The sequence below is a fragment of the Carcharodon carcharias genome, chromosome 14 (genome assembly GCF_017639515.1).
Source record: "Carcharodon carcharias isolate sCarCar2 chromosome 14, sCarCar2.pri, whole genome shotgun sequence".
Classification (NCBI taxonomy): domain Eukaryota; kingdom Metazoa; phylum Chordata; class Chondrichthyes; order Lamniformes; family Lamnidae; genus Carcharodon; species Carcharodon carcharias.
In genome coordinates this window covers 143519502-143532875 of record NC_054480.1, presented here as the reverse complement: position 1 = coordinate 143532875, position 13374 = coordinate 143519502, and the positions used below count along the sequence as shown (strand labels likewise).

At 39.1% G+C, this 13374-nt stretch overlaps 1 protein-coding gene across 5 annotated transcripts in view; it reads right to left on the bottom strand.

Annotated features, from left to right (window-relative positions):
- Window positions 1-13374, bottom strand: part of LOC121286953 (casein kinase I) — a 106179-nt gene that overhangs the window by 29182 nt on the left and 63623 nt on the right. For all 5 annotated transcript variants that reach the window (XM_041204290.1, XM_041204294.1, XM_041204291.1 and 2 more), the window contains 4 exons: window positions 8284-8432; window positions 6229-6463; window positions 4270-4355; window positions 689-773 (listed from right to left, as the gene is read on the bottom strand). In XM_041204290.1, coding sequence (XP_041060224.1) covers window positions 689-773; window positions 4270-4355; window positions 6229-6463; window positions 8284-8432 — 555 coding nt within the window. The remainder of the gene's footprint in view (window positions 1-688; window positions 774-4269; window positions 4356-6228; window positions 6464-8283; window positions 8433-13374) is intronic.

Below are 13374 nucleotides of genomic sequence, written 5' to 3'. Positions count from 1 at the left end.
TGGTGAGAGTCCAGAACAAGGGGATATAGCTTTAAAATTAGAAGTAAATGATTGAGGAGTGATGTCAAGAGGCAATTCTCCCCACCACCCCACCGATCCAATAGACCTGTTGAGGCTAGGTTAATTGAAAGTGTCAAAATGAAGACAATAGATATTTATTTGTTAAGAGTATTAAGCAATATGGAACCAAGGCAGGTAAAATGGAGTTAAACAGAGATTAATGATCTTATTGAATGGTGGGACAGACTTGAGAGCCTAAAGAGCCTACCCCTGTTCTTATGACATTCCTATTGAGGGATTATTGCATTGTCAGAAGTGCCATCCTTTGAATGAGATATTGAACTAAAGAATGGTCTTGCTCATGCCAAGATTCAGGTGGATGTTAAAGATCCCACGACAGTACTTGAAGAGCACAAAACATCTGTTGTCCTGGGAAATATTCCTCTCTCAACCAAAACCCAGATTAATTGGTCTTAATCATATTGGTGTTTGTTGAATTTTACCATGCTCAGAATAGATGATGCATTCCCTAGATAACTACAGTGACAGCACTTCAGAGTAGTTAATTGAATGTGAAGCACTTTAAGATGATTTGAGTGACACAATAAGGTGCTATGTTAGTGCAGGACTTTCATTCTTTGCAGAGGTTGTATTAGGTCTAATTAGGTTAAGAAAGAAGGGTTCAAACCTGGGAAGTTGTCACATAAGACTTCAATTGGGGTAGCTCGTTTGGTGTCACCTATTTTCTGATACCTTTCTTTTAATGTATCAGCCTATAACAGACAGAAGGCAATCATAGGTATAATTAGATATCATATCTTAAGTTAAAATTAATAAAACACTTGCAAATATTTTACATTAAGATCTTCCGTGGCATTAGTCATCCCAATTCAGATGTTACACTTTACTCACTGAGGAGAGGATGTGCTAAAGTGTGATTGGAAGCAGTTCAAAATCTACATGAAGTATGTACTACACAGAAGACTTAATATATGGTAGATAGCTATATAGATAAGTAATTTTGAATTTTGAATAGATCTTTAGCTATTTCATCCACAAGACTAGAAATTAATTTTGGCAATGTTAGCAAACAGAGGCTTGCACATTGTTCTTCAGTCTGTTTAATGTGAGCACCACCCTCCATGAAGCAAACATATTGACACCTGCAGTCAATCAACACCGTGGACAAGTTCTGCCACCTTGAGGGAGACTATAATGAAGAACATGATGTAAAACAATGAATGGTGTCTACTTGGACACATAGGTAATACAACAATTCAGGTATGAATGGTGGTTATTGGGACACACAGAAGGCCAATGAGCAATTTTTTTGTGTTATTGTGCACTCTACAAATATTTCAGAATGAACACTCAGAATGAGTTAAACTTATTTTACCTGAATTCCATTGATGTGGAAGAACTGTTTATAATGGAGAAAATTCATTGTATACCTCGCTTTTGTTTTTAAATTAAAACTAAACATATACCAAGGCAAGTAATACCATATCCACTGGTATCTTTTTAACAATATGTTCTTTTAAAAATGTGGACAAATTAAAAATAACTGAGGATGGTAAATTAATTCAGTATAACAAAAAGAATTAAGGAATAATGTAACTAATTTCAGAATAGCATGAAAAGGAATTTAGTGAACTACTGAACAGTGTAAATACATTCCTGACAGCAACAGAAATGAACTAAATAAGAAGGGTGAAAACGATGGAACAGGTTTTAAATTCAGAAATAGGGAGTTTCAATTATTGAAAAAGAGAGTTTGCCAACAAATGAATAGAAGGAGTTCAGAAAAGGTTCACTTGACGCATTCCTGGGATGAAGGGCTTATCTTATGAAGAAAGGTTGAACAGGTTAGGACTATGCCCATTGGGTTTTAGAAGAACGAGAAGTATCTTGATGAAACATAAAAGATCCTAAGGGGACTTGATAGGATAGATGTAGAGAGGATGTTTCCTCTCATGGGAGAACTAGAACTAGGGGACAGAGTTTAAAAATAAGAGGTCCTCCTTTTCAGACAGAATTGAGGAAAGCTTTCTCTCAGAGGGATATAAGTATGTTAAATTCTCTTCCCCAAAAAGCAGTGGAAGCTAGGTCATTGAATTTATTCAAGGCCAAGCGAGACAGGTTTTTTGATAGACAAGGGAGTCAAGGATTATGCAGGGCAGCCAAGAAAGTGGAGTTGAGACCACAAACAGATCAGCCATAGTCTTATCGAATGCTGGAGCAGGCTTGAAGGGCCAAATGGCCTACTCATACTCCTAAATGCTGTGCCACAAATGACTGAACCTGGAAGGAAATCTTAGTAACTATCAAAATGACAGAATAAAGAACAGGCATAATTTATTTCAAAATACAGAGCTGTGATACCAAGGGGGGTGGGGGAATCAGTAGTTTAGGGAAGTTTTAAAAAAACAAAGTAGAAAAATTGTTCTGTTGTCTAGCAACAGGAGATCTATAGAGACTGGGAGAAACAGAAAGCAATTTTAGTTCAGTTGGTATGTGGAAGCCACAGGGCGAAGACAGAAAATTCTCATAACAAAGAAGAAAGGTCCCAAAACCAAGGAGTCAGACCAGAAAGGGGGTCCCAGGAAGACCTGCTAATCAAAGGAAAAGAACAGAAATCTGAAAAAAGGTCTGGTTAAGAGTGAGGAGCAGAGGAAAAGGCTCCAAGTTAAAAGACAGAGCTGTAGGGAGCAGACTTGGAATGAAGTGGGCTTGCGACAGCCAAAGGTTGGTGACTCCTTCTACGGGCCTGTGAAGCAGCGGTGTTCTGTTGGCACGGTTGAGTTCCTGAGATAGTGCGTGGAAGGGAAAGCTTGAATACACATGGCGATCCAGGGGAGAAAAACATCGGAAAGAGAGATCGAAACCTTGGAGGTGGATCTTTGTTGAAGACGTCCTAGAGGAAGCATCATTTGGGAGAAGATTCCCAGGTAAGTTCTTCGAGCATGGAGATTTGAAACCCTTGTGTGAAAGACAGAGTTTCTGTGAGGCCAGTTGACTCTCAGCGTGACGAGTGTCTGGCGTAATTGATGAGAAATCCACAGCATCTGTTTTGGGCGGCATCTGTCATTTGATCTTGGAGTGTGGTGTATCCAACCATAGGTTGCCTATTGGTTTACATGAATTGTATACTAAACTGTATTATCCTTATGAATCTGTATGTATCTGTAAAGGTATGGTTGTGGGTGAAGGAACAGTGTAATATAGTTTCTCTTCTTTGTTTAATAAACTTTTAACAAAAGATTAAAACGTTCATCAGCAGACTCCTGTGACTCTCAGTAGCCGCCCTCCACGTTTCTAAACAAAAAATAAAAGTTAGGATCTATCAAGCCAGGCTGCACCCAGGGATCTGACCTGTCCAGTAGTAACATCAGCTGGGATCCTAACAGTCTACACTGGTTTCTAGTTTGAGAAAAAAGTTATATTTAATTCTGGGTGACAAAGTTCAAATTGATAAGAGATTGATAGGAGTCCAAATTAAATACAACATAGCAAAAAAAAACTGGGAGGGAGGACAATTAAAATAAAGCTGTGATATTAGAATAGCTGATGGCAAATCGTGTCTAATGCTTGGAACTCACCCAAAGCAAAGTTTCAAAATAGATTTCCATCTGTTCTGCCGGGCTGATACTGAATAGGAACTAGCCATTTCATCAGAAAGAGAAAGAAACTGGAAGATAACTCAGCCCTGTGGAGTTCTTAGTGAGCAACTTAAGAGCACTATTTTGAAAGAAGTTCACCTACCTATCATCTTAGCTGTACTAGCCTAACATACTGGGGCCCAAAGGGAAAAAGCAATTTAGAAATACTAACGCCTACTGCCAACCGGAAAGGTGTCAGGAATGGTTGGGCATGTGCACTTGGTAAACATTATAGCCGCTGACTGACGGATGTGCAGGATGTGCTGTGGCACAAATAAATTCAGCTATTCAGAAATGGGATAATCAAAAAGGAATATCGTATTAATATTTGATTTCTCTTCCCTGGAACTTAAGCCAAAATTGCTAGCTTGCTGAGCTTAATCCCTTCAGTTTTATAATGATGTAGTCAAGCACTCTGCAGCATAGCATGATAAATTATACAAGTTTAAAAGGATATAAAACAGAAATTGACTGCAAATTAAGGCAACATTTTCATACTGCCCATTTATAAATCCTACTACTGAATTTAGTAAATGTAATGGGACATATTATAGAAAAATCATTTACTTACATGGATGGACTAAATCTGACAGACTGGAGTTTCACTCACCTTCAAACCTTGCCAAGGCAAACTACCACGCAGGAAGTACATAAACATGTGGCCTAATGCTTCGAGGTCATCCCTTCGACTTTGTTCTATAAAGAAAATAACAGAGTAAATAAACTCACATCAGCAAAGTTAACATCCAAGTTGTCAAATTTTATAACGTGTGTAATTTAATCATTTGTCTGAGTGAGTGATGTTGCATTTTTCAGAAAGCTTTACATAATCGTGTTTTTGCTGGGGTATGACAAGAGGCAGAGAGGGACAAATCAGTTACAAACTTATTGAAAATCAACATCTCACTGGACTTCTGATTCCATTGTGCACAAAATTATTTTCCTACTGAAATCATAGACAGTTGAAAATATTGTACACCAACTTCAGTTGATTTGAGGAAAGGACACTCTCTTAAATGAGTCTTCCATCAACCAGCATGTGACCTTACACATCAATTTCTGGTAATATTAGCAGTATGAAAAATCAAACCCTTATAACCAGTGCTACTGTAATTTTCTCACTAAGTAACACAAGCCCTCCTGAGTAATACTAGATAAAATAACCCTCAAACCATGTGGCATAGACCAGGTTTATTAAAAATAAAAATTAAATAATTGCTGAAGATCAACAAAACGGATTCCACCAGAACACAACTGCAGCTGGTGCAACTAGTTCCAACACAACTATTTTTGAGACTAGGTAAGAATTACACGGTGTTTGAGAATACAAATGACAAGACATAACTTTTTTTTGGTGAGAATGGGTGAAGATGCAAAGTCTGATGTTAATGGAAAGGTGAAGACCTTTTCGAACAAGGCCTTACACACAGCAAAATCAGCAGGATCAGCTGATCAACATGGCTGTATATGGCAAAGCTGTTAAAGCGGCACTGTTACTTTCCCTCACCAATTCTAACCATAGACTGATGAGCTGAATAATCAATTTGTGTGAATAATATGTGTTAATCAATTGACCCTTTCTTGTCAATAATCAGGTGTAAACACTGGGCTTTTGTTGAAAGAGAGATTAGGTAAAATGAACAAAAATTTGCAAATCATGTATCAGTTTTATTGCATATTTATTAACGTTAAAAAAAATCCTTTAAGTTACAATCTCTCTGTCTATCCCTTGACCAAATTATCTTTCCATAAAATGTTAATTATTGCTAGTACATGTTTCCCTGTGTCTTGTGCAAGTGGTCACTGTATTTATACCAGCCAGAGGCCAGCAGGATATTGGAACATCTAGAGGAAGACAGCCAAGCCTGATTTAAGCTCGACACAGAGGTTACAGCAAAAGCAACTAGATAGCAAACAGGAATAGGAACCTGAGCTGATTTTCCTAATCAGAAGCCTAGGCCGTTGAGACTATCTATAATGTAGCAACTGCTGGCCTGGCAGAGGTAAGCTAACTCAGCATACAATGGAAATTGAACCTGATTTCTGGTCTATGTGTTTGAGTGCAACAGTGGGAGAGGCTTCACCCATGGGATTGATTCTCATTTTTCTCCCTTCAAGTTTACTGCTTACCCATATCTCACATCTTAAAACGTTGAGTCTGTTGTAATCCCTTATGTAGTTATCAGACACATCCAAAATTATTGTAGAACAGAGTTGTGTCATATTGGAGAAACAGAGACTATATTAGCTAGCTTACACAGATTCTTGATCCTGAGTGATTCCTAATAAATATTATCCAGAATGTTTTGTTTAATTCATGCTAAATGCATTCAGAGTGGAACAGTCAAGACGCTATAAAGATAATCAACAAAGACATGGTAAGGCAATCACTGAAGTTAGCAATGATGCTAATATCTTGAATTCTGAAGCTGTGTTGTAGAACATGCAGTACAACTGTTCCACTCCCAGTTTCAATCTGGCAAATGTCATCACTTCTCAACAGGCTCACAGAAAGAAGCTTCTTCAAAAATCAGTATTTCCCTTTCAAATCATACCAGCAAGAAATTACCTTTGCCTAGGTGTGTGTTTATGCTCATATATCGTGCTGTCCCAGTTAAGCTCTTGTGCTCTCGGTATGGGATGTGCTTTTTGGTCTCTGGATCAATGTATTCCTTGGCAAGGCCAAAGTCTATGATGTGAATGGTATGTTGTCGTTTGCTCCCTGGTCGACCCACTAAGAAATTCTCTGGTTTAACATCTCTGTATATTAAACTTTTGCTGTGTACAAATTCCATCCTTGTAATCTGGAAAGACAAGGTAATAATGTGGGTTAGGCAGTTATTTCAACAGTAAGGTTAAATTAAAATTGTGCAGCAGCTTCAAGTTCACAACTGATTCCATCGCTACAGTAAATTAGAACAGCTTTAAAGTAATGGTTAAGATTAAAACTAAAAATCGTCTCCCTTACAACTTTTGTTCTCCATGCTCCAATCCTCAGTCTTGAAGTCTCTTTATAGCTCATACACTTTTTAATATCAATCTCGGGTTCTCCCTCATACTTTTGAGAAACAAGGTACAACTTACTTTGCTCAGCTCCATTAAAATGTCTCAACCCCATTTTAAGAGCACCCTCTACTGCATTAATACGAGAGATTTTTCATCTTTCACACCAGTTATCTTGTGACGCTGGCGAGATTGACAATTGTCAGCTTTGTGTTCTAGGCTCATGTCCACTGGGAATCAGATTAAAACCACCCAAACTCACTTCACAATGAGACCTTGCAGCCAACAGAAGGAAAATCCTCTCATCATTCAGGGCTAGATTTGAACAGACAGCTGAAAGTCCACTGACTAAACAATTGCACTACCCAGTTTCCACAAATACAAGCTTAAGCAATTTGAAACAGGGAGACTTATGAACATGTATGTGGACAAGCAGTGCTTTAACTATAGTCTCAGACTGCACTTCAGAGAAGTTCTACCTCATTTATGAATTTGAAGTAATAAGATACTTCTGTATTTTATAGACTATATTGCTTACACCTTGGAATCCAGCTACTTGGGCACAGAGAATAGCAATTGGTGGCAGCGTTGCTCACCTTAAAAGTTGAGCTCGCAATATGCATTGATTACATATTTCTCAAGAGCAGCAAGGAAAATAGTTAAGGGGAAGTTCTGATGTACATGTTGCACAAGTTTTCACCCGCGAGGCAAACAGTGATTGGGTTTAGAATAGAATGCAACTTTGAGGCAAAATATTAGCAGGTTATATAAGAATTAACTGTTGGTTCAAGCATAAACAGTATTCTTACAAGCTTTTCTATATTTTGCATTCAGGGATTTAGATTTTCTTTTTCAAATATAGCTAATCAGGTAAATAAAGGAAAAGGTTTATTGTAAGGCCAGTAATTTAAATATAAAATATTTATCTCCATGCCACACTAAAATCGAGAGAGTTATTATAAATCACACATTTCAGATCCTATCATCAAGGTATTTAAAAAAAAGAATATTTCCATGGGGACCTGCTAATTCAGATGCCAAAACGATACTCAGCTAATATCAGCTACAGACCTTATCATCAAGCAATACAAAATAAAGTGAACTGGATTTTGTGGTCAGCGGCAAAAGGAAAGCGCTCACTTGAAGAAAGCTGTCCACAAAGATCTAGCGAGCGCTACCTTGTTGATTTCTCCCATTATGATACCAATTTCATCCTGGCACCAGCTCCAGGGGATCTCTAACATCTGGGAACAATGAAGTCAACAAGGGCTGAACAGCCAATCAGGTTGAGGAATTCTTATGGACAGAAAGCAAAAAGCATTTAGAAATGCTAGTTATAGGATGCTTGGAAGAAAAGCATATCTTAGGAAAACAAAATCTATATGTGGGCAATTGTACATGAAAACATATCCCATAAGACCCCATCTTCAATATCTTGTAAAAAACTGATAAGAGTATGGATAGGGGCCACTAAGAGCATCTGAATTTACTGCTTTCATATCTGCCACACTATATCATAAATTAGCAAAATGTACAATATTGGGTTGTCATTTATTCACTTATGCTTCTATAAACAGAAACCGATACAACAAATACCAATCATTTGGTTAGTCACACTTACCAACTGTATAGCTATCATTAATACGGTTTTAATGGAAAACGTTCGATCGCAAAGATCAAATAAATCCTCCAAGCTAGGTCCCAGCAATTCTAGTACCATGGCATTGTACTTTCCACAAGGGCCAAAGTAGTAAACCTGAGGAATTCCCTCTGTTTTAAAAAGAAGAATTGATTGATGATGAACAGCTATGATAAGCTCCACTTCATAAAATTAACATCACAACAGTAGACCAAAAAAAAGCAACACTACCAAGAATGCGCATGATTTCAAGAGTATAATGAACAGCTCACAATATCTAATGCAGAGGCATCAAGATAGTGGGCTCCAGTTTCTGGGAGGCTTTTTGATATTTACTTTTCTTTCTGATTTGACTAAACAAAATGTAGGTACAATAAAGTTAAGGACAACACCTTCCAGGTTGAGCCTAGCACCATTAGGGTGGTCGTCCAGTTAAGAAACAGAAAATGTAGCCAAGTTGGGTTGCCTCTGGATCTTGGCCTATTTTCAAGCTCTCCTTTTTGGATATTCCACCCATATTCTTAATCAAGCAGATGTGTTTGGGAAGTTTCATGACCGTCCCCAGGGATTGACCCATTTATGTCTTTTATAGGTCTTGGCAGAGCTCATCTACCGAGAGCAGGTCTGGTCTGGAAAAAAAAGCCTCAAAACTTTTCCGTTCAAGTTAATTGCTTACATTCCCACTTAGTAACTGTAAGCAGAAAAGATGATGAGGTTAAGTACAGGGGTTCAGCAATGGTTCACAAGATCGATTCCTGGAATGGGAGGGCTGTTTTATGAGGAGGCGTCAAGTAGAATAGGCCTACACTCTCTGGAGTTTAGAAGAATGAGAGGTGATCACGTTAAAACAGAAACAATTTTGAGAGAGCTTGACACAGTAGATGTTTCTTCTGGCTGAAGAGTCTAGACCAAAGGTATATAGTCTCAGGAAAGGGGACCGGACATTAGTGAGATGAGGATAATTTTTTTCATTCAATGGGTTGTGAATCTTTGGAATTCTCTATCCTGGAGGGCTGTTCAGTTGACGCTCAGTTGATAAGTATATTCAAGACAGAGATCGACAGGGAAGCAAGAAAATGGGGATAAGGCAGGAAAGTTGAGCTAATGTAGAACTACAGTCATTATCTTACTAAATGGCAGAGCAGGCTTGATAAGCCACATAGCCCATGTCTATTGCTTATGTCCTAGTGCTTTATGCATATGAAAAGCTAAATCCATTTTTCTCCTGAGAATTGAGAATTCTGACCTACTGGATATATTTTCACAGCTGAATGCTATTGCACCATTGATATTTCACAGAATACTGAGGACGGTGAAAAAAGGGAGGGAAAAAAAGCCATCAGCAACTTCCACAGAAATGGAAGTATAAAAATTGTGCATGCAGCACTTTAGAAAGTATTTATAGAAATTAGCACCTTGTCATAACCAAATAAACTTAACAATTTGCAATTACAGTAATTTTAGCTTCCCAACTACTTACCATTTCAAAAATGGTAAACAATATGAACCAGCCTTTTGTCATGCTTTGTGCATCCACTTAAAATTTAAAGATTTTAGAATACATTGAGACAGTTTTTCAGCTTGAGTTTAGATGTTTGTCAGGTGGTGGGGGTGGGGGTGGGCAGGGAGCGGATAAGGAGCAGTATTCCATTTTGGAGCCCTCCTCATAATTCTGAGAGTTACTGCGCTGAGTGCCACTCAGCCATACAGGGGTACTAGGCTAGTTTGTACTAAGTTAACTGATCTCAACCAGGGATAGCAAGGAAACTATAATTAGCTTCAATATGCCACAGACTGGAAGGAACATTCAGAAAGAATATACTTATTCACTACATACTGGTCCCTCGATTTTTATGAGGTCACCAACAGATAACAAGGTTAGAGATATCAGGGAATGGTTAGGAATGTTCTGCATTCTTTGCATCATGAGACAGAAACCAAAAAGAAAGACATCAGTGATACATTAGGAGGCAGTACAGCCAGCAGTTGAAAAAATGCACTAAGATTAATATGGTTGCAGTCTGGTTAGCACTAACAAAGCTACACTGTATTTTTGGAATTATGAGGAAAAACAGCAGCAAAACACTAACCCCAAAAGTGCAGTATAATGTGGGGCATTACAGATATGTGTGTAATTCACTATTCCTACCATCTCCTAAAATCCAACCAGCTGAAATAATTCATCAAATAAGAAACATTTTTAATACATTTTATCAAGACTTGCACCCCAAAGCTTATCATTTCTTATAATCCAAGTTGTTGTTACCTGCTAGATCAGTAGCGGAATCTGGCCTTGTTAAGAGATTTACTGGAGAAAAAGTGACCTGATAGAGGCCTTTAAGATTATGGAAGGGTTTAATAGGGTAGACCTAGAGAAGATGCTCTCACTTCAAGTCGAGACCAGAAGTAGGGCCATAATAAAAGAGTCAGTAATAAATCCAATACAGGAGAAACTCTTTACCAAGAGAGAAAGGTTAGAATGTAGAACTCACTATGACGAGTAATTGAGGCAAACAGCATAGGTGCATTTAAGGAGGAGTTAGATAAACATGAGGGTGAAAGGAATAGAAGGATATGTTGATACAGTTGCATGAAGACTGGGTGGAAGCTCGTGTGGAGCATAAACAATGACATGATCTTACGGGGCCACATGAACTATTTCTGTGCTGGAAATACCAAGTAAAGCTAGTTATTTTTAAGGAGCTAATAAACAAAAGGTCAGAAACTGTCAAAACACCTGGCATTTTTTAAAATCTGTAAACCTTTCAAAAGGATTATGCTGCTGCATTTTGTTAATCTTTGATTAAAGCTAACCAAGCCTGAATTATAAAAGCAGCTTTCTAAACAGAGTCAGCAAGGGACAGACCTATTTACCAGCATAATTCAACAAATGAATTTGCTGAAGAAGAATTTGAATTTGTAATATTTCTTGTAAAAACTCAACCATCACAGAAGATTCACTTATCCATAATGGTATATCTTATTAACTTACATGCAGTTCTACAAACCTATGTGCTCATTGATGTAACATATGATACACCCCAGAGTTCTGAAGGAGATAGCTGAACAGATAGTGGAGGCGTTAGTGGTGACCTTTCAGGAATCACTGTAGTCAGGGAGGGTCCCAGAGGACTGGAAAATCGCTAATGTAATCCCCTGTTTAAGAAGGGAGTGAGGCAAAAGACGGGAAATTACAGGCCGATTAACCTGACCTCGGTCGTCGGTAAGATTTTAGAGTCCATTATTAAGGATGAGATTTCAGAATACTTGGAAGTGCATGGTAAAATCGGGCAAAGTCAGCATGGTTTCATCAAGGGGAGGTCATGCCTGACAAATCTGTCTGAATTCTTTGAGGAGGTAACAAGTAGGTTAGACAAAGGAGAGCCAATGGATGTTATCTACTTGGATTTCCAGAAGGCCTTTGACAATGTGCAGCACAGGAGGCTGCTCAGTAAGATAAGAACCCATGGTGTTAGAGGCAAGGTACTAGCATGGATAGAAGATTGGCTGTCTGGCAGGGGGCAGAGTGTGGGGATAAGGGAGTCCTTCTCAGGATGGCGGCCGGTGACTAGTGGAGTTCCGCAGGGGTCAGTGTTGGGACCACAACTTTTCACTTTATACATTAATGATCTAGATGAAGGAACTGAGGGCATCCTGGCTAAGTTTGCAGATGATACAAAGATAGGTGGAGGGACAGGTAGTATTGAGGAGGTGGGGAGGCTGCAGAAGGATTTGGACAGGTTAGGAGAATGGGCAAAGAGGTGGCAGATGGAATACAACGTGGGGAAGTGTGAGGTCATGCACTTTGGTAGGAAGAATAGAGGCATGGACTATTTTCTAATTGGGGAGAGAATTCAGAAATCTGGAGTGCAAAGGGACTTGTGAGTCCTAGTCCAGGATTCCCTTAAGGTTAACTTGCAGGTTGAGTCGATAGTTAGGAAGGCAAATGCAATGTTGGCATTTATTTGGGGAGGACTGGAATATAAAAGCAGGGATGTGCTGCTGAGGCTTTATAAGGCTCTGGTCAGACCACTTTTATAATATTGTGAGCAATTTTGGACCCCGGATCTCAGGCAAGATGTGCTGGCCCTGGAGAGGGTCCAGAGGAGGTTCACGAGAATGATCCCAGGAATGAAAGGCTTAACATACGAGGAACGTTTGAGGACTCTGGGTCTATACTCGATGGAGTTTAGAAGGATGAGGGGAGATCTGATTGAAACTTACAGAATACTGAAAGGCCTGGATAGAGTGGACGTGGGGAAGATGTTTCCATTAGTAGGAGAGACTAGGACCCAAGGGCACAGCCTCAGAGTAAAGGGAAGACCTTTTAGAACAGAGATGAAGAGAAACTTCTTTAGCCAGAGAGTGGAGAATCTATGGAATTCATTGCCACAGAAGGCTGTGGAGGCCAGGTCATTGAGTGTATTTAAGACCGAGATAGATAGGTTCTTGATTGGTAAGGGGATCAAAGGTTATGGGGAGAAGGCGGGAGAATGGTGTTGAGAAACTTATCAGCCATGATTGAATGGCGGAGCAGATTCGATGGGTCGATTGGCCTAATTTCTGCTCCTAATGTCTTATGTCTTATGATCAAGGCAGGCTCTAACTGGGGGTGGGCCGGGGTGGGGGGGGGCAGCTGGCAGGGGGTGGTGGGGTTGGCACACTGTGATGCCTCTCATGGTTAACAGCTGCTTGACATTCACTATTGTAAGCTCAAATGAAGGATTCCTGCAACTTGTGGGACCACATTCCGCCAGAAGCCAGTTTATCCAGTAGAGATATGAAACATGGAAGAGAGAAAGGGAATCCTTTTTAATGAAACATCAGCTCGACTAATCTTTTAGGTTGATTTATTATAAAGTTTTGTTAACAGCCAATATTGAGATTGATATCCATCTGATTCATCATTCCTTCACAACTTTCAAGTAATTTAACATACAGATGGGTATTTTTCAAACTGAAAGCAATTGTAATTTTCTATTAATCAGGTCTTTGGGCTTTGCTCATGGAAAGTTAAAAGGAAGACAACCCCTCCTCTGCCTCCGATTTATCACACTGCCTTTTCATCCAACT